At 45.9% G+C, this 25,114-nt stretch overlaps 1 protein-coding gene across 1 annotated transcript in view; it reads left to right on the top strand.

The window, feature by feature from the left end:
• The first annotated feature begins 4,278 nt into the window (after positions 1-4,278).
• LOC120937983 (calmodulin-1) overlaps positions 4,279-25,114 on the top strand; it is a 29,993-nt gene continuing 9,157 nt past the window's right edge. Inside the window, exon 1 of the mRNA XM_040351579.1 lies at positions 4,279-4,594. Coding sequence (XP_040207513.1) covers positions 4,592-4,594 — 3 coding nt within the window. The 5' untranslated portion in view covers positions 4,279-4,591. The remainder of the gene's footprint in view (positions 4,595-25,114) is intronic.

The following is a 25,114-nucleotide window of genomic DNA, read 5'->3' as shown; positions in this document are numbered from 1 at the left end:
CAGGGGCCCTAAAAAAATAATTTGGGGAACATTTATTGGCTGACAAGATTGCAGCACCAGCTTTGGAGGCAGACCAGCCTATACCTCAGGCATTTTTTCCATTATACCACAAAATGTACTTATGTTTTCACCTCAGCTTTCATTCTAAGTGAAAGTTGTGTGAATACATCGTTTAGAAAGTTTCTTGAATGCACAGGGGCCCTAAATGATTAATTTGGTGACCATTTATTGACTAACTAGACTGTAGTGTCAACTTTTGAGGCAGGTCAGCCTCTACCTCAGGCGATGTTTGCATTATACCTAAAAGTGTACTTATGTTTTCACCTCAACTGTCACCCAATTGAAGTCTAAGTGAAAGTTATTGGGATGTTCAGGGGCCCTAAATGATTCATTTGACTAGACTGTAGTGCCAGCTTTGAACCTCAGGCAATTTTTGCATTATATCACACAGGGGTTTATATACTAAAGCTGCAGACTGAAAAATCTGGCTCACTTCTGTTCACCATGCACAGCTGCACCAGATTCTGAGTGCACCAATAAGGGCCCTTTCACATGGAGCGGATCAGTAATGATCTGCTCCGTGTGTCCGCAAAGCTCAGCGGGGATCCTCCGTAAAATCCCCGCTGAGCTGGCAGCTGACAGGGCGGTCCCCGCACACTGTGCAGGGACCGCCCTGTGTTTCCTCCGCTCTCCCCTATGGGGGATCGGACGAACACGGACCGTATGTCCGTGTTCATCCGATCCGATCCGACAGACGGAAGAAAAATAGGATTTCTTCCATCTGCTAATGCGGATCTTTGCGGAGGCGGACAAATTACGGGTGTCAGCGGATGAACATAGGGACCCATGTATGTCCTGTTTTCATCCGCAAACGGAAGGAGGAAAATGCGGACATACGGTCCGTACGTGTGAAAGGGCCCTTATAGTAGGGCCCCTTTTACACGGGGCTGTGCGTGTCCAGACTCCGCTTGCTCAGCGGGGATTGCTCCGGCAGATGACAGGTCCGTCTCTGCTCATTGTGCAGGGACGGACCTGTCAGATCTCCACTCTCCTCTATGGGGGATCGAATGAAAAGGGTTTGCATCCTTCTGGATTCAGTGGATCAGATATCAGCGGACATGTCACCGCTGACATCCATCGCTCCATAGACCTGCATGGAGCGTCTGTTCAGGTCCGCCTAAAAAACTGACAGGCGAACCTCAACAGTCCGCCTGTGTGAAAGGGGCCTAAATCTCCCCCACAGTGTACTTATATTTTCACCTCAACTATCACCCGATTGGGCCCTCATTCCCACTGAACACGGCTTTGGAATCATCCGACTTCATCTGACCTCGCATGATTTCAGTCTGACTTAGGGTGACCACGTCCCCCGGGTTGCCCGGAACAGTCCCACATTTTGCAGGTCTGTCCCAGGCACTTTCATTCAGGACAATACAGTGTCCCGGAATGAAACTGACACAGCCACCCCCCAAGCCAAACTAATGCCCCCAAAAAAGGCCGCCACATCACCGCTTTATTCACTGACAGTTCTCGTCACCACTCTAGCCAGAGTGGGTATTGCTCACCCGGATAGGTCCCTCTCACTGGCCTAGCAGCTGGAATGGCGCACGGAATAAAGTACAGTCTCTGACACAGACCTTCCCTTATGAGGAGACACTTTAGGTCCAGAATCCCCTAACACAGGATTCAGCACCTGGATCTCTCCAGATTAACTTCTGTAGAATTCAGATCTGACAGGCGATCGCCAAAAAGCCTCTCAGTGTATGGTGCATCCTTCAATGAAGTTTCCATGCCTTCTGCCAAGATACCTGCCTCTTGCATGATCCTCTCCAGGATAGGTCCTCCCCTGGCTTCCTTCATCAAGTGGCTTCCTCCTGCAGGACAGACAGCACAGGATCACCTTGAAAGCGCAGACCCAGTCTGACTACTGGGCCTACTTAGATAAACCACTACCCCGTACCAACGTGGTCCGGAGACAGGATTTCAGGAGCACGCACCCCCAGCCAGGCGGGCCACGAGGTGCGTGGGACGACAGACCGACGCCCTCGGTTCAGTGGCGTCTGTCTCTAAGTACCACTCCCCAGCATGCACAGCGGGATGATCACCTCCACTGATTGGCTGCCGAGGGGGACACCAAGGGTTGCCACCTTTTCTTCAAGCCAAACCCGAACACTTTAGCGGCCTGCACCAAGAAGAGTAGTAACGTGGCCCCCAGACATCCACCCGCAGCTCCCGGATGGCAACAGATTTGTATGTGACTATTTTGGTTACTTGGGCAGCCACAGCCTGATCCAAATAATGTGTCCGGGTTTCAGTCTGCCTGAAACCTGGACACATGATTCAAAACCCGGACTGTCCAGGTGAATCCCGAACAGGTGGCAAACCTAGGGACACCCAATACTCTGCTGCTGCCACCCTCGGCCTGGGGTGGTAACGAAACCCCCAGGCGAACAATGGTGGTCACTCCCAGCCCAGCCATGGCTGGAACAGAGGCTAAATTTGGCCATAATTACACATGTCTGAGTCAATTAACACTCAGACCCCCTCTAAATTTAAAGCAGCGCCTGCTCAACAGGAGCAGGCTGCTACACACATATGTCTATTGAAGTCACCCCCCGAAGTCGCCAAAAGTGGTGCAGGAACTATTTTTGGAAATCGGTGAAGAGCTGCAAAGTTGGCGTTGCACCGATTGGGAAGGTGCCATTGCTGGGAGTAGGCAGCGATTTGACCCGTCAAGTCGCGCCAATGTGAGTGCTCAGTGGGGGGGGGGGGGGGGGGGGGTGCGCTGAATTCTGAGTGAAAGTTGTGTGGATACATATTTTGGAAAGTTTATTAGATGCTCAGGGGCCCGAAATGATTAATTTGGTATCCAATTATTGACTAACTAGATTGCAGCACCAGCTTTGGAGGCAGACTTTACCTTTAGGAAATGTTTGCATTATACCACACAAAGGGGTGGATTTACTAAACTGGAGCGTGCAAAATCTGGTGTAGCTGCGCATGGTAGCCAATCAGCTGCTAACTTCAGCTTCTTTAATTAAGCTTTGACAAAAAAAAAAAAAATAGAGGCTGATTGGTTTGTATGCGCAGCTACACCAGATTTTGCACTCTCCAGTTTTAGTAATCAAACCAAAAGTATTTATGTTTTTGTTAAAGTGGGGGTTCACCCAAAAATAAATTTTTAACATTACATTCAGCCGAGTTGTCCTAATGACAATCGGCTGTTTTTTTTTTTTCGTACATACCGTATTTCACCGCCACTTCTGGGTATGTCTTCTGCAGGACTGGGCGTTCCTATCTGATTGACAGGCTTCCGACCGTCACATACAGCGCATCATGAGTTGCCGAAAGAAGCCGAACGTCGGTGCGGCTCTATACGGCGCCTGCGCACCGACGTTCGGCTTCTTTCGGCAACTCGAGACGCCTAGTATGCGACGGTCGGAAGCCTGTCAAAAAACAGCCGATTGTCATTAGGACAACTCGATTGAATGTAATGTTAAAAATTTATTTTTTGGGTGAACCTCCACTTTAAGCTAAATTTTCTGAGTGAAAGTTGTGTGAATACATTTATAAATGGACATCTTTTGCTGGCAGTAGGCAGCGATTTGACCCGTCAAGTCGCGCCGATGTGAGCACTCAACTGGGGGGGGGGGGCTGAATTCTGAGTGAAAGTTGTGTGTATACATATTTTAGAAAGTTTATTGGATGCTCAGGGGCCCGAAATTATTAATTTGGGGACCAATTATTGACTAACTAGACTGTAGTGCCAGCTTTGGAGGCAGGTCTGCCTCTACCTCAGGTAGTGTGTGTTCTAACACTCAATGTACTTATGTCTTCACCTCAACTGTCACCCAATTGAAATCTGAGTGAAAGTTGTGTGAACACGTGTATAAATGGACTCGTATAAAGGAGTGATATATTCTTATTTATTTATACACTTCATATTTATTAATACACTTCATTTGTATTGCTATACTGTGTCATGGCTGCTGCAGACGAGGCTGTATAAGGTCTGCAGTAGACTCATGTGTTGGCATAGTACTGTAGAAGTTGGGAGGCATGGCTCTGTCGGTGATCGGAGCTCCCTCCAGCCTCCAGTCCCCTCCTTATTGCTGCTGCGTTTTATCAGCAGCCCGTACTGCGCATGGAGGCGCTGCGACCACACTGTGCATGTTCCGAGTGACGCATTGCAGGTACCGAGCGACCAATCAGCGCCCAGCTCTTAACCACCTCACCGCCGTCTCGCCTATTCCGCGTCCACAAAAAATAGTCCCCGCCGCCGCCGGCCGCCCCGAGCCGCCCGGCGCTCAAGCCCGCCAAGGGTTCCCGACCCTCCGCTGGGCCGTTTGCCGTTTCTTCCGGCCGCGGGGCCAGGAGAGAAAGGCGGCGGAGAGGATCCCGCGCTGAGGAGAGCCGCGCCATCGATTTCGTCCCTGGGTGGGGCGGAGCCAGCGCGGCGGCGGAGGGATCCGGGGCGGAGGGAGGTGTTTATGAAGAGCGGTTGGCGGCGGTTGGGAAAGTAGTCCGAGTTGAGCCTTCGAGGGGTGAGGTTGTGACTGCTGGAGCTGCGCGATACCTGCATCCATTCAACATGGTGAGTGACGCCCGCCGACCACCCATCGTACAGCCTGACCCGGGGATTGTCCGCTCTACTGACCTCCTAAACCAATGAGGGCTCAGACCCCCTGGGAGGGGGGCGCCTGTCATCCGGGGATACGCCGGGAATCTGACCGCAGGCGCACCTTACGGCCATTGTCGTGTGCCGGTTGACGCACCATATGAGAGCTGGTTGTCTAGGCGACCAGAGACCTGCTGTATGGTGCAAGGGGCCAGCGTGTTAAGGTGTGTCCTCCTGTTGCATCGTCTCCTTGTACAATCTATGGGCACCTAAAGCTGACCAATCTGATTGTATGATCACCCCTTCCATTACAATGACACCAGATTGTATGATCACCCCTCGCCCCCATTACAATGACAGTCCCTTCATTGCATGCAATCTGATTGTACAATCTGATTTGGATTGATCACAACTGTAGTGACCCATTTAATGTGTATTGAAGCTGGGAGCCCCCCCACCCCCTTTTTTTGCATGACAGATCCAAAGGATTGTGCAATCAGATTGTATGATCATTACAATGACATCTGATTGTATTACCCCCCCCCCCTTACAATGACAGCTTGTATTGGCTATTGCTGGTTTGTATGCAATCTAATTTCCCAATCTCTAAAACCAATGGTGACCCTTCTTAACGTGTATGGAAGAAGGGAGGCCCCATTGCATGACAGATCCACAGGATTGTACAATCAGATTGTATACAGCCGGCTTACCTTGTGCAATCGTTACTTTTGACCCATTTTTAATTGGCATGTATGCAAGAAAGTTCTTTGCATGACAGATCTGATCATATAGGCAGAGCATACCTAGTATGATCTTGTATGGGACTATAGCAACTCATATGGAAGCAGGGAGGCCCATTGCATGACCGCTCTGAGATTGTATAGTGTGTGAGGATGAGCATTGTAAAGCTGGCTGTATACAATCTGATTGTACAATCCTTAGCTCTGCCATGCAATGGGCCCTCTCTGCTGCCATATGAGCATACCCAGTACAATCGTGTTTCCATCTATCAGAACTATAGCTATCCATTTAATTATTAAACGGATTGCTATAGTTCTGATGGATGGAAACACGTTTGTACTGGGCATGCTCAGCCTAGATCTGTCTGTATGTGATCAGATCTGTCATGCAAATGGATTAACATCTAAGATTGTATAGTGTGTGTGTGTGTGTGTGTGTGTGTGTGTGTGTGTGTTTAGGCGTTTCTCCTGGTTTTGTGATTGTACCATTCATGCTGCTTTGGTGATTGGATACAGATCTTTGTAACACTGAGCTTTGCTGGTTGGTTATTGCATTGAGTAATGGTTGTGTGTTCTTATATGGTGGTTTGGATACATTGTCTCAAAGAACACGACTTGACAGTTTGTATTCTGCACAGACCTTCAATGGGATGACAGCAGTGTGGTTAGGCTTTAGATGAATGGTAGGCTGCTTGTATTTGTGGGGGGGGGGGGGTCTGTAGGGAGCTGGTCCCATTGTGGGACAGCTGTCCATCATAGTGACAGATGGGTACATGACAGGTCTGCTTGGCCAAGGGATTTATGACCGATTTTGGCTATGGGGAAATGCCCAATAAATGGTCCTATACATGCCGACCACATTTTAGAAGCGGAACGCATTAATGGTCTGCATAAATGACCAGCTAGTAAGTCTAGTCCTGTGTTTAGTAGCTTGCCCCACCTTTGCTGGTTTTGGGGACTGGTGGAGGTCTGGCTTTGGGAACCAGTTATTAGGGCGTGGGGGGGGGGGAGGGTTCTCTCGCTTTGCTAGGTATAAGTTTGCCATTGGCTGTTCTGGGTCAGAGTACTAGTGGGGCTTGACGTTTTTGGTTTGCGGACTAAGCGAACGTTAGTAAATCAATGAATACTGTCATTCATTCAGCATTGCTAGGTGTAGCCTGTGAAGAATAGGACAGGAAGGTGTCTAGTTACCAGGGTTTAGGGCTGACTAAAGCCAGGGCTTGCCGCATGCAGATCTCCTCCCACGCCCTGCCAGTGACTGACAGGCTCTTTGTAGCCTGAAGAGGCTCTGGAGTGGCTGTTGCATAATCTGAAATAACCCGTTTTTCAAACTGGGTCGTGTAACTGGCGTTGCTCTAGGATATCGACGATTGTGACAGAGCTCAGGGTTTACTTTTAGGCGGCGGCTGTGCCCGTATGTGTGAATGATTATTCATGTGTTTGTAGGATTTCTAGAGATGTAAAAGTATTTTTCTTTTCTTTAGGTAAACTGCAAAGGACAGCTTGTAGGATGGCCTGCTATTTTATTTAAAAATGGAAACTATTGCAGGCTTGGTATGCTGTCCTGGCCAAAGTTCAGCAGGGAAGTTTACCAAGCCCCTGAGAGGGAGTTGGCCAGAAGGCTTGCCAGAGGCAGTCATCTCCTCCCTAGATCAGGGTGGGTCCAGCCGCATTGTGCTGCAGTTTCCGGCAGGAAGGGTTTCAGTCCTGCCCATTTAGTCTCGGGTGTTGTAACTACCCCCTGGGACTGTGCTCGCAGTCTGAAGCAAACGCTTTCCTCCATTTTATCCTACAAGGCCTATTTGAATCACTATAAGAACAGGTTTTGTGCACTTTCTCTAGCTGTTGCAGGTTATGGACTTTAGGAATGTAAAATGTGCATGATCTTGTAGGGACATGCATGTGTAAGATCATGGAAGTCTGCAATTTACTCTAACCCTTCTGGCCATGTACTCTTCCAATAGAACATGTGTACTTTCTCAGATCTGTTGGGCATGCTGTCTAAAGTTTACTCCTGATTGCTGATACTTTAGTGAATCCTGGCAGCAAAAATGCACATCGTTCTGCTCTAATGTGAGCAATGGTATTGTGCATACCCAAGGCCTTTGACATCAGTAGTGGAAGCAACTCCTTCAAGAGGTGGGACAGTCCATTATCTAGAATAGATTTATTCTCATTTAATGTTTCCTGTGATGTGGTAATTTAATGACTTCCATAGCTGAATAGAAATGGCTAGTTTGTCATTATTACAGAGCCTGCACTAATAGTATGGATTACAATGTTGGCTTCACAGAACACGCATACAGAAATCTTACTATCATGACCTCCAAGTAATAGACGGTGACCCAGAAAAATGAAGGGCCAAACTAGTATTGGATCACCTATGGCAACCTGTCTTCAGTTCAGGCTTTCTTTACTGCAACTTGTCTAATAACCATTTTTTGTTTGGCATATTTAGTTGTGACTGACTGGGCAAAGAACATGGTCAAGTGGAATTTCAGTCAAACAGGCAGACTCTTGATACAAAAGAGCCCATATGGTGTGTCCTGTATTGCCTTTCTATTCACACTGTACTCCGAGCTGTGCAGTTTCAGCATTTGCTGAGATGACTGAACCTCTGCACATGGGAGGGAGCATCAAAAGCCAGCCAAACGGCTGAAGATTTAAACAATGAGTTTCTGCACATCACTGGAGTTGGAGTATAGTTCCACTTCAATGTGAATAGTTGGTGTGTTTGATACCTGAAAGGGCTGTTGGGGGAGTGGCCAGCTCGAAGTTCAGTGTCCAGCCCCCTTTATAGGTGCCAAGTCAATTTTGTCTAAAATATTCTTCCTTTAGGTTGGGTCCCCACTTCTATGTTCCATTCACATGCTTTATTTAATGAACACCTTTTGGGGTGCTAATTAAACAGAATGAGATTCTAGGGCAATGCGTTAATCTGCATAAGCAGACAAGTAACATTGTGGGAGCCTTTCCAGGTGGGATCAGCTTGTACCAAGACTCTTCAGCTCTGTGGATCTAATATAGATAGATCTCCATTAGTTGCAGTTACAGGTAGTCTGTATTGAGCTTGTCTCCACCTGTTTCTAAGTTGGCAGCTTGGTCAAGTAGATCAGTGTTTCCCAACTCCAGTCCTCAAGGCACACCAACAGGTCATGTTTTCAGGATTTCCCTCAGATGAAATGGCTGTGGTAATTACTAAGGCAGTGAAACTGATCAAATCACCTGTGCAAAATAATGGGAAAGCCTGAAAACATGACCTGTTGGTGTGCCTTGATGACTGGAGTTGGGGGAAACACTGAAGTAGATGACATGGCCTACTAACCAGACCTCAAGATTGGCTTGCAGCCCACCAGACACATTGACGGATGGTACAATAACTTCCATGTTTTACCACAAAGTACCCTGTTCTGACTTGCCTGGCCTAGATAGCCAAAATAAGGAATCATTAACATATATTAAGAGGAACTGCAGTCTGCTCACAGAATTTGTAATGACATCTTTGCCATTTTGAAACTTCCCTCCATCCTCTTTACATATTTTATATACACTGTAATTGTGTACTTGCCAAATATGCTGCAGAAATCTCCCACCAAGTCTGGCTGAATGAAAAACTTGTATAGTGCTGCACATGCAAACTGAATCGCCTCAAGGCTGCATCCATTTAAACTGGGCAGCTGATGCCTGTTTACTTCCTGGATTTACGTGCACACATGCAGCTCTCATTGGCCCTCTTATGCTCCACCCCCCCCCCCCTTCCTGGCAAACTCTCACCAGAGCTGTGCATGATGTCACAAGCTTAGGCTTTTTTTCCCAGCCAAACGAAGTGGGCCATATAAGGTATCTAACTGGCAGAAAGAATGTTTTACTATCCAAAGTTAAAACCAGGTCAGAGGATTTATTAGAGGTAAAGATGAGTAAATTTAACTTCCACTTAAGTTCTCAAACAAGTTTGTAGTGTTGGCTGCATTCTGTGACAATCTACAAATGGAATAACATTTGGTGCTTGTACTAATGAGAACCTGTGGTGTAAGATGCCGTTGTGGTCTTGAGAATGTTGTGGGTGACCAACATGCTGGAACCAGGGGGATGTCAGGGCTCATTATCTGCATACTTGTTCCTACATGTGTTCTTGGCACTGGCTTACATTTGACATACAATTTGAAGGCTTGTTGACTTCATGTTCTGGGCTCTTCTCCTGGATAGATGTTTAACATGTAAATAACCTAGGCCATGTCCCTGACCATCCTTGTTTGGTAGAGAGGGAACATTTTAGCTGTTGGGGATAGGTTGTTCTTAGTATATAGAATGTGGTTGGGAGTAGCAATGGTCTCCACAGTGAAGTATCCTGCTATTCTAGTTATGTGGTGGCTTTTTTTTGATCTATCTAGCAATATATTGGGATAAAGTGCGAGGTAGCAATTCTGCTGTAGTACAGAATTTATTTTAAAGCTGAACTATACCATGCTCATATCTCTGACTTCCTGGTTCTTCCCTTCCTCAATTCAATTGATATTGAGTTTCTGTATGCAATGCAGACATGTATAGCTTTGTGGGAGGGGTCAGCAGGGTTATAGTGCTGTAATGTCAGAAAGCCAACCTCTTTAGTACCCTATTGGGTGGATTTCGGCACCATTAATGTCTGGGTGTAACATCCACACGTGACGCTGAGCCTCTGACTGGAAGAAATTAAATGCAGTGTATGAAAAGGGGTGTGACAGTCAAGGCGGGAAGCAGAGCTTGATATCAAACCTGGAAGTGTGGGTTCTGATTTGCTGCTGCTTCTAATGCACAGAAAATGAGGTTGGCATTCAACCACTTGCCGACCTCCTCATGTACATGTACGTCAGCAGAATGGCACGGACAGGCACATGTACGTGCTCTGCTTGACGGGGGTCCGATCGGGACCCCCCCCCCCCGGTACATGCGGCGGTCGGGTTCCCTCGGGGAGTGATCCGGGACGACGGCACGGCTATTCGTTTATAGCCGCCCCGGAGCTGAAGAACGGGGAGAGCCGTATGTAAACGCGGCTTCCCCGTGCTTCACTGTGGCGGCGCATCGATCGAGTGATCCCTTTTATTAGGGAGGATCGATGATGTCAGTCCTACAGCCACACCCCCCTACAGTTGTAAACACACACTAGGTGAACCCTTACAGCGCCCCCTGTGGTTAACTCCCAAACTGCAACTGTCATTTTCACAATAAACAATGCAATTTAAATGCATTTTTTGCTGTGAAAATGACAATGGTCCCAAAAATTTGTCAAAATTGTCCGAAGTGTCCGCCATAATGTCGCAGTCACGAAAAAAATCGCTGATCGCCGCCATTAGTAGTAATAAAATATAAAAATGCAATAAAACTATCCCCTATTTTGTAAACGCTATAAATTTAGCGCAAACCAACCGATAAACGATTATTGCTTTTTTTTTTTTTTTTTACCAAAAATAGATATAAGAATACGTATCGGCCTAAACTGAGGGGGAAAAAAAAATTATATGTTTTTGGGGGATATTTATTATAGCAAAAAGTAAAAAATATAGCTTTTTTTCAAAATTGTCACTATTTTTGTTTATAGCGCAAAAACTAAACCGCAGATGTGATCAAATACCACCAAAAGAAAGCTCTATTTGTGGGGAAAAAAGGACGCCAATTTTGTTTGGGAGCCACGTCTCCCGACCGCGCAATTGTCTGTTAAAGCGATGCAGTCCCGAAATGTAAAAACACCTTGGGTCTTTAGGCAGCATATTGGTCCGGTCCTTTAGTGGTTAAAGCGGGAGTTCACCCATTTGTAAAAAAAAAAAAAAAATTCTCCCCATAGCTTCCTGCTCGTTCGGTCTAGGGGAATCGGCTATTTGTATTAAAATATGAGCAGTACTTACCCGTTTTCGAGCTGCATCTTCTTCCGTCGCTTCCGGGTATGGGTCTTCGGGAGCGGGCGTTCCTTCTTGATTGACAGGCTTCCGACGGTCGCATCCATCGCGTCACTCGTAGCCGAAAGAAGCCGAACGTCGGTGCGGCTCTATACTGCGCCTGCGCACCGACGTTCGGCTTCTTTCGGAAAATCGTGACGCGATGGATGCGACCGTCGGAAGCCTCTCGGAAGCCTGTCAATCAAGAAGGAACGCCCATTCCCGCAGCCCATACCCGGAAGCGACGGAGAAGATGCATCTCGTAAACGGGTAAGTACTGCACATATTTTAAAATAAATAGCCGATTCCCCTAGTAAAAACGAGCAGGAATCTAAGGGGGAAAAGTGCCCTCTAAGGGTGAACCCCCGCTTTAAGTACAGTTAAGGGAAATGTACAACTGAGACTGAAGGCAAAGATGGAGGTTGGATGGAGAGCCTAACATGGTCTATATTTTGGCCAAGCAAATGAGCCATCTGCATTTACAGGAACTTCAAATTGGAGTAACAAGCTGAAGCCAGCATCAACAGCAAAATGGTCCCAGGATAGCTGGGTGCCATTGACAACCTATCCTTGGGATTTCATAGACTGTGATAAGCAATGCACTATAAATAGACCTCCATAGCATCCAGTTGTATGCCATGTCTTTGGTCTAGAATGTTGCTTGGAATCTAGTCCTGGTAGGGGGCGGGGCACATTTTGTTTGTTCTTCAGCATGGGGTAAAGAGGAAGTAAAGCCTCCGGGGTGATGTACCCTGCATAGCATACTAGCTCATTATGAATTTCTTGCCTGAGATCGAAGCCCCCGCAACGGTGCTCGCCCCCCTCTGTCACTGCCATCTCTCCTGGAGTGACTTCAGGGTATCGTGGCTCCAGCCTGCACGCTGTTTGCTAGGGTGCATGCGCCATAGAAATCAGTGCCTGTCATTTGCGACTGTCTCCTAAACATGCAGATTTCGGAGATATTTCTTGTACCTACAGGTAAGCCTTAATCTAGGCTTGCCTGTATGTAAAGTGGTCTCTAAGGGTTTACAACCACTTAACACTTGTAGTAAGTTATAGGACCTGCAGAGGGTAGTGACTGTCATTTACTGACGCTCTGCCCATCCAGCACTCTGGTGTGGAAGTGGTTGGCTCTGGCTCTCAGCCACGTACTGAGAGGTTGAGCCAGGTATTTAGAGAGATCAGACTATCGGCTGATGTCAGTCTCTGGAGGGATCCTGGCTTTACAGGTCACATGAGTGCAGATCAAAGTGCACTCCTTTTGACCTACAGGAGAAGTAGTGACCAAAAAGCTTTGGCCCTACTTCTCTAACCACTTCCCAACCACACTATAGCCAAGAACGGCTAAAGTGAGGGCATCCTCCCAGAACTGCATCTAAGGTGCTGTGATTACTGTCCTATGGATACAGCTGATTGCAGTAAAGGACCAGTCACAATGGCCCTTTTTTTTTTTTTGTCGGCATTCCAGGAGCGGACGCAATTTTGAAGCGTGACATGTTGGGTATGAATTTACTCGGCGTAACATTATCTTTCATATTAAAAAAAATGGAGATAACTTTCCCAAAAGTGCGCTTGTAAGACCGCTGCGCAAATACAGTGTGACAAAGTATTGTAACGATCGCTATTTTATTCTCTAGGGTGTTAGGATAAAAAATATATATGTTTGGGGGTTCTAATTAGAGGGAAGAAGATGGCAGTGAAAAATTACATTATAATTGCTGTTAACTTGTAATGCTTAACTTGTAATACCAACGGCCACCACCAGATGGCACCAGCTCACACGGAAGAGCTGGGGGCTTCACTAGGCCGAAAAGCCGCGGCCTCATTTGCCGGACATCACAGGCCCCCCGCGATCGAGGGGAGGTGGGGGCCTAGTCTGCCGCGATCCTGGGGAAAAGGCGCTCCGCGGACTAGGCCGAAGCCGCGGCCTCACCTAAAACATCCTGCCCACAGCGATCCTGGGAATAGGCCGCAAGCGGCAGATGTCGCTCGCGGCTTTTTCCCAGGATCGTGGCGGGCAGAATGTTTTAGGCGAGGCTTCGGCCTAGTCCGCGGAGCGCCAGTCCTACGGAACAAATTTTTTTTTTTTTTTTTGCCCACCTTCCAAGCCAGGATACTATTTCTAGTCGCCCTGGCGACCGGGATTTGTCGAGCCCTGGTCTAGGAGATATTTGCCAAAAAGAATGCACCACTGTCTACAGCGCATGCACACCGTAGACAATGGTGCAGGCGCACTGAGCGTGCCGGGTCTTGAATGGGATCTGCTGCTCCCGCGCATGCGAGGCTGAGTGATGACATTGCCACTCCGGCCAGTCAGTGCCAGAGCGGCGATACCTGGAAGGCATGAAGAGTGCTTCGGGGGCTTTAATCTCGGGTAGCTCATTCATAATGAGCTAGTATGCTATGCATACTAGCTCATTATGCCTTTGTCTTGCAGGTTTTTTTGGAACGCTTCTAGAGGGTTTACGTTAATACCATAATGTTCATCCAGTTCTGCTGCTTTACAGTTGACTGACTTCATATTTCTGCATTAATCAATTGTTCAGTTTTGCCAAAACTGATCTATGAATAAATGTCAGTAGTGCTTTAACTCAGGGCTCGACAAATCCCGGGCGCCAGGTCGCCATGGCGACTAGAAATAGGGTCCTGGCGACTTGGCGCCATCTGGTGGTGAGCCGTTGGTATTACAAGTTAAGCATTACAAGTTAAACAGCCATCTTCTTCCCTCTAATTAGAACCCCCAAACATTATATATATATTTTTTTTATCCTAACACTCTAGAGAATAAAATGGCGATCGTTGCAATACTTTCTGTCACACTGTATTTGCGCAGCGGTCTTGCAAGCGCACTCTTTTTGGGAAAAAATTACACTTTTTTTTTTTAATTAAAAAAATAAGACCAGAGTTATATATTTTTATTTTTTTTAATATTATGAAAGATGTTATGCCGAGTAAATTGATATCCAACATGTCACGCTTCAAAATTGCGTCCGCTCGTGGAATGGCGTCAAACTTTTACCCTTTAAAATCTCCATAGGAAACGTTTAAAAAAACTCTACAGGTTGCATGTTTTGAGTTACAGAGGAGGTCTAGGGCTAGAATTATTGCTCTCGCTCTACCAATCGCGGCGATACCTCACATGTGTAGTTTGAACACCGTTTACATATGCGGTCGCTGCTCACGTATGTGTTCGCTTCTGCGCGCAAGCTCGTTGGGACGGGGTGCGTTTTCTGGCTCCTAACTTTTTTAGCTGGCTCCTAGATTCCAAGCAAGTTTGTCAACCCTGCTCTAACTGTAAAACCATCAAATGGCTGTGCAGCTCGCTCCCTGGCAACTGTAGATCAGAGGCTAAGGCCACTGTACACGGGACGTTTTTACAACCTCTCCTGAAGGATTTACCTTGACAGATAGTAACCCACATTTAAAACTTTTAACAGTTTGGCGCTTGAAATGCTTTTGAACTTTTTTTTTTTTTTTTTTTTTGAGAAAAGCCTCAACTGCCAAATAGAAACTACTATAAACGACCCTGTGTACTGATAACAGAGGAGAGTTTAGGAGCAGTTGAAGAAAAATGCCCAACTGCTCCTAAATGTCAGTTTACCAGCAGTAGTATACATGAAGCACTAGTTGTCAGTTTCCTTGGCTGTAAAGAATGGATTTAGTTTTCACTAACTTAATGGCTGTACATTGACTAACACACTGTGTAAAGTGATGGCTGCTGTTTCAACCTGCTACAGTGACTCTTGTGACAAGTCTGGCCTTGGCACAACACACTGTTGCTCATAAATAGAACTATACTTGGTTCTAGGGTTCAGACGCTACTTTCTTTTTAATTAAAGGAAATCGCTACAACTGTCTTTAAACAGAGCTGGCGAGCAAAAGTGCAAGGTCTTGACTATTGGCCAATGAAGGCTCTCATACATGGACATTTAAATATTGCATTTACAGGAGGGTAAAGGGTAGACTTGACCGTGTATTCTCACTGGCAGAGGAGTTGTACTTCATTTCTCGGTATATGGGGGAATGACTAAGGCCCGTATTGACTTGTTTTCTTCACTTTCATAGACTTTCAGCAAGTGAGGTGTTTAAGGTGGCCACCATGGTAGATGTGTAGCTTTGCTTATCCTGAGCCTTCAATAAAGATCGGTGATGCCACAAATCTGGGAGGTCTAGTTGGGTTTAGCAGTAGTGCTTTTGCTCTTTAGAGTTGGGTGGCTGTAGGTACACTTCCTACTACAAAAATACATGCTGATTGTGTTACAGAATTCAATACAAATTTACTTTTCAGGTACTCTGGCATAACTGGACTTCTAGATCAGTGGTTCTCAACCTCTCTAGTGCCGTGACCCCTTGATAAAATTTGCCAAGTTGTGGGGACCCCTAACGGTAAAATTATTTGAGTGGCTTAGCACCCAAGACAAGCAATTTGTGCCCCCTAACCCAGAGTTTGACAAATTTGCTTGGAAACTAGGAGCCATCTAAAAGTTAGGAGCCAGAAACGCGCCCTGTCCCACCGAGCTTGCACGCAGAAGCGAACACATACGTAAGTATCGCACGCATTTGACAGCAGTGTTCAAACCACACAGGTATTGCTGCGATTGGTAGAGCTAAAGAAATAATTCTAGCCCTAGACCTCTTAACATTTTTAAAAAAAATTGTCGTCTATGGAGATTTTAACTGCTTGCCGACCAGCTAATAGGGGCGCTCGCGCCCGGCGGACATCATCGCTGCCGGGCACCCGCGATTGCTCGTTACAGAGCAAGATCAGTCATTTCCCCTAGTGAGTCCACCCCCCCCCTACAGTTAGAAAACACCCAGGGAACATGCTTAACCCCTTCCCTGCCAGTGGCATTTTTATAGCAATCGGTGCTATAAAAATGCCAATGGTCCCAAAAATGTGTCAAAAGTGTCCGCCATAATGTTGCAGTACTAAAAAAAAATCGCTGATCGCCACCATTACTAGTAAAAAAAAAATATATTAATAAATGCCATAAAACTACCCCCTAGTTTGTAAACGCTAGAACTTTTGCGCAAACCAAACACTTATTGCGTTATTTTTCGAGGGGGAAAAAAAATGTATCGGCCTAAACTGAGGGAATTTTTTTTTAATATATTTTTGGGGGATATTTATTATAGCAAAAAGTAAAATATAATTTTTTTTTTCAAAATTGTCGCTCTATTTTTGTTTATAGAGCTTCGGGTTTAGGTCGAAGGGGTCATGCACATTCCCTAGACTCCTCCTGGCAACAGAAAGATGCTGGTAAGTGTGGTGTTTTGCCCCTCATTTAGCAGCGTCCAGCACTTTTGTTGGCCAGAAAAATTATTCTGGCCAATGAAATGAGTGCATTAACTGTTTTAGCTGCATTTGTTTTTCCTGTGTCCAGCTAAAACACACTTCTGTATTCAGGAGAGGAGCATTAACTGCCTCTAAACGCAGCTGCTCCTAAATTCTGGGAAGTGTGCATGGGAGAATGGAATTTTGCTTTTTTAACACTGCTGCTTCATTTCCGCAGCTGTGTGAACCTGATCAAAATGGTGCATGAACCTTTTTCGGATCTGTAAGATAAAGTTTGGTTCAATAGGCGCAAAATGTGTTAAAGTGCGTTGGTAAACTCGAAGGCTCCAAAAACATGAGTTTAGGAGCAACAGCAGTGTGCATGAGGCCTAAGGCAGTGGGTCTTGTTGGAGGCTTGGCCTCTGCAGACAAAAAGTGAGCTTGCTGCAATGCCTTTCACTTCCAGGTGAGCTGGGTTGAAAATCAAACGGCACTATAGCCTTCAAGAACAGGATGCAACAGCAGATGGGACAAGAGGATGGAATTCAATTAAACTAATCGCATTTTAATTTTGTAGATTTGTACTTTAGTCTCAAAATAACTTGGGCAGCATTTTTGCTTACATTTATTTGAGCCGGTTTATCCACTTGCTTACTAGGCACTTAAACACCCCCCCTCCTGCCCAGACCAGTTTTCAGCGATGATGCACTTTGAATGACAATTGCAGTCATAAAACACTGTACCCAAATTTTTCCCACAAATGGCTTTGTTTTTTTTTTGTATTTGATCACCTCTGCTTTTTTTTTTTTTAAGCAAACCGGTCATTTTTTTCTCATTGTAAGCTGATGAGGCTACACTGATGGGCAGAACTGATTGGCACCACTCATGGGCACTGGCAGGTGCTAATTGTGGGCGCAGATGAGGCAGATTTTGCCTCCTTCCTCTCCAGGACCAATGTCCCTTGCACGTAAGCCAGTGAGCGGCTTTACTTTTTTTCTCTTCATGCTGTCGGCGTGAGGTGAAAAGATTACCGCGCTTTGTTTACATCACGTGGTAAGGGGTCGGGACCGGTGTAGTGTCACATTCCGCTCCCTATCACAGAATGCTCCGGAAGTGACGTTTTGTTGCCGCCATCTTGCTAAACCCCACACTCCTGCACAGTAATGATAGAGTGAGAAGGGGGCAAGTGGACATCTTGTTGCACCCACCGGAGTTTTAGATTTCAGTTATTTTCAACACAAAACGGAGCTTATATGCTTGATACAGATTTGGAAATCCGACGGACTGTTTACATGTTAAATTTTAAAAGCAGCAGCAAACCTGCTGACCTTGCATGGTTGCCAATGTGACAGAACACCTCTGATTTTCACATTTAACATGTAAACAGTCCGTCGGATTTAAAAACTCTGTATTTAAGCATATAGGCTCCGTTTTGTGTTGAAAATAACTGAAATCTAAAACTCCTGTGGATGTAACAAGATGTCTGCTTGCCCCCTTCTCACTCTATCACTGTGCAGGAGTGTGGGGTGTAGCAAGATGGCGGCGACTATACATCACTTCTGGAGCATTCTGTGATGGGGAGCAGAATGTGACAACACACTGGCCCCTTCGATCACCCAAAGTCTCTGGCTTGGTGATCACAGCGTGCACCCTGTAGGACGCATGCAAAGGGGAGGATGTCCTTTGACAGCCTCCTGGAAATTCAGGTCTGCGCTGTAGCGGTCATTCGGCTATAGTGCAAGACAGCAAGTGGTTAAAGATTGTTTGCCAGGGTCAGTTTTGCAGTTTCCTGTAGCATATGAACAAAACAAACTCATGGCCAAAATGGCTATGCCATACTATTGGCACAAACATAGTAAAGTGTGTGTCCACCCCCACAGTGGTTTACTACTGCTTTAAAAGATGAAATGCCTCATACTACTAGGGGGCAGCTACAGGTAATTTGGTTATAGACCAAGCTTTGCAGTGGGTAGTGCCTCTACTTCATGTAAAGGATTATCTAGTCACACTGGAGGCCTTTTCTTAGTGGTCAGTGAATGTAGTCAGATTTGTATGGCGCTGCTAGATTTTAGTTGTGAAAGCTGCAGCTGAAAAGTTCTGGACCTGCTCTTGCCTGCTGTGTATTCCAGATTGTTACCATTACAAATTCTTGTCTCCAGTCTGTCTAGCAACAAGGAATCTTGAAACATTTGCCAAAATCCTGCCGATGCAGGTAAGGGGTATCTGTAGATGAAGGCAAACTGCAGCTCTGACCAAAGTTGAATAATGCCCTTGCTAGCGTTGGGCCTTGTATTTCTCCCAGAGATGATATCCTCATATCCTGCCTTGCTGCTAGGATGTTAATATACTCCATGCTCCTTCAAACCCCTTTTGTGCACTTTACTCCTGTTGCAGTAGTTCTGACTTCAGGAATGCTGCCATGGAAGAGATGGTGGACATGTGCCAGGGTTTGAGATCACTTCTGTGATGGTGAATGAATGACTTGTATAGCGCAACGCATGCGAACTGAATTGCCTCTGGGCGCTTTTTCCCGCCAGTATCTGATTGGCTGGTGCGGTCACTTTCACCCCGTAGGATCATGACATGCTAGGGACACAGTCATACACACATATATACATATATACTGGGCCAATTTGGCAGTAACTGCCTTGGCAACATCTGGGACAGGATGATTCCAATTTTTTCAACCAGGCTTTGGGAGGTACATAGCCTACACCAGGGATATGCAATTGGCAGAACTCCAGCTGTTGCAGAACTACAAATCCCATAAGGCATAGCAAGACCGACGGCCACAAGCACGACACCCAGAGGCATGATGGTACTTGTAGTTTTGCAACAGCTGGAGGGCTGCTAATTGCAGTTCCCTGTCCTACACATGTAGTAAAAGCATTCAGCTGTAGTCGAGCTGCAGTTTTATCTACAGGCGCCCTACATTTGCCACCATCTTGGATGTGATGGCTATAGCCCCAGCAGATCTGTCTGTTGTCCAAGTGACAAGCTCCCACTTATTGCCTCCCAGCATCTGCATAAGAAGGGAGGGTGGGAATACTGGACTGGCACAAACCCTATGTAGCTGTGTTCAAGTACATGGCTGTGCTAAGTAATTGGTTTGCCTGGAGTATTAAAAAGGTAAAGCACTGCAAGTAAGCAGAAGTTTTGTGTGCTTTAACTGTATTAATGTCAGGTTTTCTTGACTGTCAATTTAAAGTGATATTAAAGCTTATTTTAATTTTTTTATATATTTACTCTATGCAGTGGTTTTTGCACACCAATTTCTCCTCCTCTGGGGTCCCCCATCTGCACTTCTGAGTGCCCTCCTAGAAGGCTGCATTATATGGGCAGGCTCACTTCTGAGTTGTCCTGTCTGCGTCTATTGACACAGGACAGCTCAACCTCGCTGCTTCGTCACAGGAGCAAATGGCTTCCACTGCTATCAATCTGCCTAGTGAGGAGGCGGAGCTGCTGCTCTTGTGCACATGTTGCTGGCTAGTGTTCAGGTAAGGAGGCTGGGGGGTTCCTGAAGTACACCCCCCCCCCCCCCTTAACCTTTAAAATTGGAGTACTCCCATGCATGATGCACATATAGGCAAGCCTATAATAAGGCTTGCCTATAGGCACTGTAAATATCTCAAACATGCACTGTTGGGAGATATTTGCTGCCCGTTACATCACTGGCACATGTGCTCTGGAGTGGCACAGGTGGCTGTCCCTTCAGAGTCCTGTGCTCTAAATGGCGGCTCATGCATGCACGGGAGTGACTTCATTGTGGCTAGAGCTGCACAATTAATCGTTAAAAAAATAAATCGTGATCTCGCTTCAACCCCCCCCCCCCCCCCCCCCTAATCTCAATGCATAGTTTTCCGATCCTTTCATATATTAAGTGGAGAGACTTATCTGCTCACTCAGCTGGCTGTCATAAGAAAATATCTGGGCATTCTGCCGGTGATCTGACAATATGGTTCCGAGATTGTTCCTGTAAGGACTGTGCAGGTGCAATCCTTGCCGACGAAAATCTCCAAACCTCGGCTGGCATCCAGGGCGACATGGAATTTGAGGAAAGTGGCCAGTTGGCCTCACGTCCTCGCTTCGCTCAGCCTCCTGGGTCACTGGGTTTTTAACAGTAAACATTGTAACTAATGCTTCCTTCTTGGATCAAAGGGATAAACTTCTGCGTGAAGAGAAAATCGTCAGTCTGACAAGTTTGTAACCAACTTCCTTCTTGGAGCAAACTTCTGTGTGTAAATGCAGGAAGCTTAACCACTTCAAGTCCAAATTTTTTTTTCTGATACTTCGTTTCTCAAGTTGAAATCAATATTTTTGCTAGAAAATTACTTGGAACATTTTAGCAGAGACCCTAGGGAATAAAATGGCAATTGCTACAATATTTTGTCACACTGTATTTTCCCAGCAGTCTTTCAAATGCAATTTTTTGAGGGGGGGAATACACTTAAATGAATAAACGAAACTGTAAAAAAAATTTTTTTTATCTATATTGTGAAAGATGTTGTGCCAAGAGACTCATGATCTATCTTGTAAGCAAAAAATCGTGATTCTCATCTTAGCCAGAATCGTGCAGCTCTAATTGTGGCTCAGACTTGAGCGCTCACACCGCTGTAGTCTGGGAATCCAGGAAGTAAGATGGGTAGAGAGGTGGAAGCCTTGTCGGAAGTGGCAGCTTGCTGCTGGAAGGGCTTTGTTCTAAGGTGATATACTAGCACATTATGACTTGCAGGTTCCAGGAACATCCAATAGATCACTACTGCTGTCATTTATAAATCCATTAAAGTATAAAGCTTTAGAACTACTTTAAGCACTATTAAACATAGGCCGTGTGTGTGACTGAAGCAGACAAAGCTAAATCTAGGAAACGAATAAATCTAAACCTAAGGATGCTCTGAGCAGAAGTTCTTTGCCGAAGTTGTTTGGACAAGGCTTTTGGCTGCTGTTCAGTCAAATGTGATTTAAAGTCGGAAGGCACATACAGTAGTGTCTATTCTCTGCTAGTGAAGGCAATTGTTATCACAGCACAATTAAACTAGGACGCAAGGCTAGTCATGATGGGGGGGGGGGGCGCAATGTCTAGTCTTGCCTAGTGCTTCTACAAGGAAAACTTGAGTTCTGATTTTACACAAAGTCTCGTGTATTTTACACACTGGAAAATGAATGCAGGAAACTTCACACAATTGCATTCCTGAAAATCCTCAATTATGTTCTGAAACTGGCTTCAAAGTGGAACTGATCTGCCCAGGAAGCTGCAATCTTGGCCTATTAAAATCTGCAGCTTCCATGGTGCTGCACACTTGGCCAACTATGACACCAGCCATTTGAGTGCTTGAGTAGGCATAAACTCGCTGGCAGTTGTGCCAGTAATACCAGACGTGCCTTGAACATGGCCTACACCAGGGGTCTCCAAACTTTTCAAACAAAGGACCAGTTTATTGTCCTTCCGACTTTGAGGGTCGGATTGTGGCCAGCAGGGACAGAATGTCCCGGGCCCAGCACCAGTGAGAATAAATATGGCCTCCGGGTTGGTGGTCAGTAGGAGTAGGCCCCTATCAGTAGGAGGAATAGTATCCCATCATTGATATCAGTAGAAGAAATGGTGCCCCCCCCCTTGTTGGTGTCAGTTGGAGGAATAGTGCCCCAAGGGCCAGATGAGGGCCACAGTTTGGAGACCCCTGGCCTACACCATGCATACTCTGGTAGGACTGCTTCAAACATTGATATTTAATTCTAAGGGGGGGGGGTATAATTGTAACCCCTCTCAGTTATTGCAAGCTGTAAGTAATAGTAATTTAGGGAATCTTTATCACCAGCACTAGTGTTTCTATTTTTTTTTTTTTTTTTTTTTTTTATCTATACTGGCTTTGAGGATTGAAACCATAAGTGGTAGATTAAGGGTAGCTTTAAGTCTGTCAATCTACCACTTGTCTGAAGAGTGATTCATGTCTGAATTTTTCAGAAGAAATTGATGGGCAGCAATGTATTGCTGCCTCACCGCTTGTTCAACCCCATGTTTGCCAACAAACACACTGTTGCATGTGGGCTGTTTGTGGTTATTCACTGTCAACTTGAATGGGTCACTATTGGGGTTTTCCCGATACTAGTATTGGGACCAATGCCAAGCATTTGCCCGAGTACGTGTTTCTCTCCCCTTCAGTGCTCCTCCACCCCCTGGGAATGTCAGGACGGAGAGCAGGGTAGGAGCCGGTAAATCCAGCTCCTTACTGCTCCGAATGAACAGTCAGTGATCACTTGACTGTCTATTCACATAACTGAAACATTGTAACCTGTGTTTACAATGTTTCAGTTTATAAAACGAAGAGAAGACTCTGTCTTCTCTCCTTTCATTTTTCAGCACAGCTGATGCTGCTGAGAAAGGGACAGGGGAACATGTGTCTCTTTGTCTCAAAGGGAAGATGTCAGAGGTCTGTTAAGACCCCTGATATCTCACCAAAGTCCCCCAACAGGGCTGAAAAAAATGAATAAAAAAAATTATTGTAGAAAATAAAATTAAACACACTGTCCCCCCCCTCTTAAAAAAAAAAAAAAAAAAGCATTATAAATAAAAATTGTAAAATTAAACAAATTGTTAAATAATAAAAAAAACTGACACGTGCCGCTGTCACGTGAGATTAAAAAAATATATCGGTATTCGGTATCGGCGAGTACTTGAAAAAAAGTATCGGTACTTGTACTCGGTCTTAAAGTGGTATCGGGACAACCCTAGTCACTATCTTTGGTATGAAGCATTGCGACTACAAAATGTAGTAACACCCCTGTCTGGTGGCCTTTGTATGGGAAGGGGTAGTTGGGGTAGTAAAACGGTTCAACTGCACATCTAATTGATGCCTATATGCCATATTGCTCAACTGAGAGTAAGTTGTGGGCGCCTCATGTTCAGTGCTCTGTAACCAGACTTAAAGGTGGTAAATGCTTTAATGCAATTTATTGAAACCAGAGGAAATCTGTTGCTTGCAGCATATTTAAACTTGTTCCCTGGTCTTACAAGAAACATTTGTATGTATGGTCTCAAATGGGATTGGACATGTGTTTATTATTTAATTATTGCTTTCTGTAGATTGCCACGGCACTTTCAGAGTGCTTTTGGTTACTTGGGACACCCACCTTATCCAGCAGGCTTGAGGACAGCCTTTTCTAGGCAGTTGTGACCTATTTATGTATGCTTGGATCCAACACAGTGCTTCAAGGGGTGATCAATGTTCAGGATTTTTATAGCTGGAAAGTGATGAGTCTCAACCTGTCATGAATCTGCTTTAATTTTCACTGAGGAGTGACTATAGACTTGGGCTTGTCCGTCCCCCCCCATGGCATTGTGGGCCTCCTTCATGTACAGGGGGTGCAGTGTCATATTCTGCTCCCTATCGCAGAATGCTGCGGAAGTCAAGTGGCGGCCAACTGCGCAATGCGTTCCAACGGCAAATGCGATGCGTTCCAGGGGATTTACGACACTACCCTTCAGTGAACCATCACAATTTGTCACGGAAGTGACGAGGAACCATACACAGAGCGGCGGTGGGGGAGGGAGAGAGACATAAAGATCTTTATCGAGAACCATACGGCGCGGCGGGGGGCTCGGGAGAGAGAGGGACACATACAGACGTAATGAGAACCATACTGTATCTGCATGTCTCTTTATCTCTCCCCCCCGCTCCGTGTATTCTCATTATATCTTCATGTCTTCCCCCCCCCCCCGCTCTTTGTATGGTTCTCATTACATCTGTATGTCTTTCTCTCCGGCCGCCAAACCCCCCCCCCCCCGTCTGTGTATGCTTCCTCGTCACTTCCGTCACAAATTGTGATGGGTTCACTGAACGGTAGTGTCGTGAATCCCCTGGAACGCATCGCATTGCGCATGCGCAGTTCGACGCCACGTGACTTGGGCTGCGATGGGGAGCAAACGGTGACCCTACAGGGGCTTTCCTTTAATTTGTAGGTTATTGTTGTAGGTTAATGCACCATGTTCAAAGAACTACAAGTTATCATACAAATTGTAAACTGAAGCAAGATTTTCAGTGCATCTTGAGATTTATGTCAAGCTAACATATTCATCACATCTGTAATGGGGGGGGGGAGTGTTTGAGATACAGTCAGTGTTGAACATTCGTAACAGGACCATACCAGTGTAAGGGTATTATTTTTTTTTGTCTGCTAGGGCAATTTATCTGTGAATTGCCACCCGAACAGGAATGTAGGGCATCTTTCTATGGGGTCTGGAGGGGGGGGGGGGGGTGTATCCCCTCCACTTAACTTTTTTTTTTTTTCTTCTTCTTATGGTCTTGGAGTAGCTACTGCTCTCTCACCATTAAACAGGGGCAGGAGTCATTGGCTCCTGCAGTCAATTGCAGCCAGTAAGGAAAGGGGGTGGGTTTAGGACATTTTCTGTGTATCGATGGACACAGAGCTGGCTCTGGAGCAAGCCCCCCAATAGCCAGCAGCTTGATATGTGGAAACTTGGTAGGGGGGAGCCCAAAGCACTGACCTCAAGAAAATTGGGCCTCTGCAAAACAATTGCAGAATTGAGTATAATCATTTTAAACCCAAATGCTTA

This window comes from Rana temporaria, chromosome 4 (assembly GCF_905171775.1).
Source record: "Rana temporaria chromosome 4, aRanTem1.1, whole genome shotgun sequence".
NCBI classification, from domain to species: Eukaryota; Metazoa; Chordata; class Amphibia; order Anura; family Ranidae; genus Rana; species Rana temporaria.
Note: the sequence above shows the minus strand (reverse complement) of the source record. Positions and strands in the feature narration are given on the sequence as shown.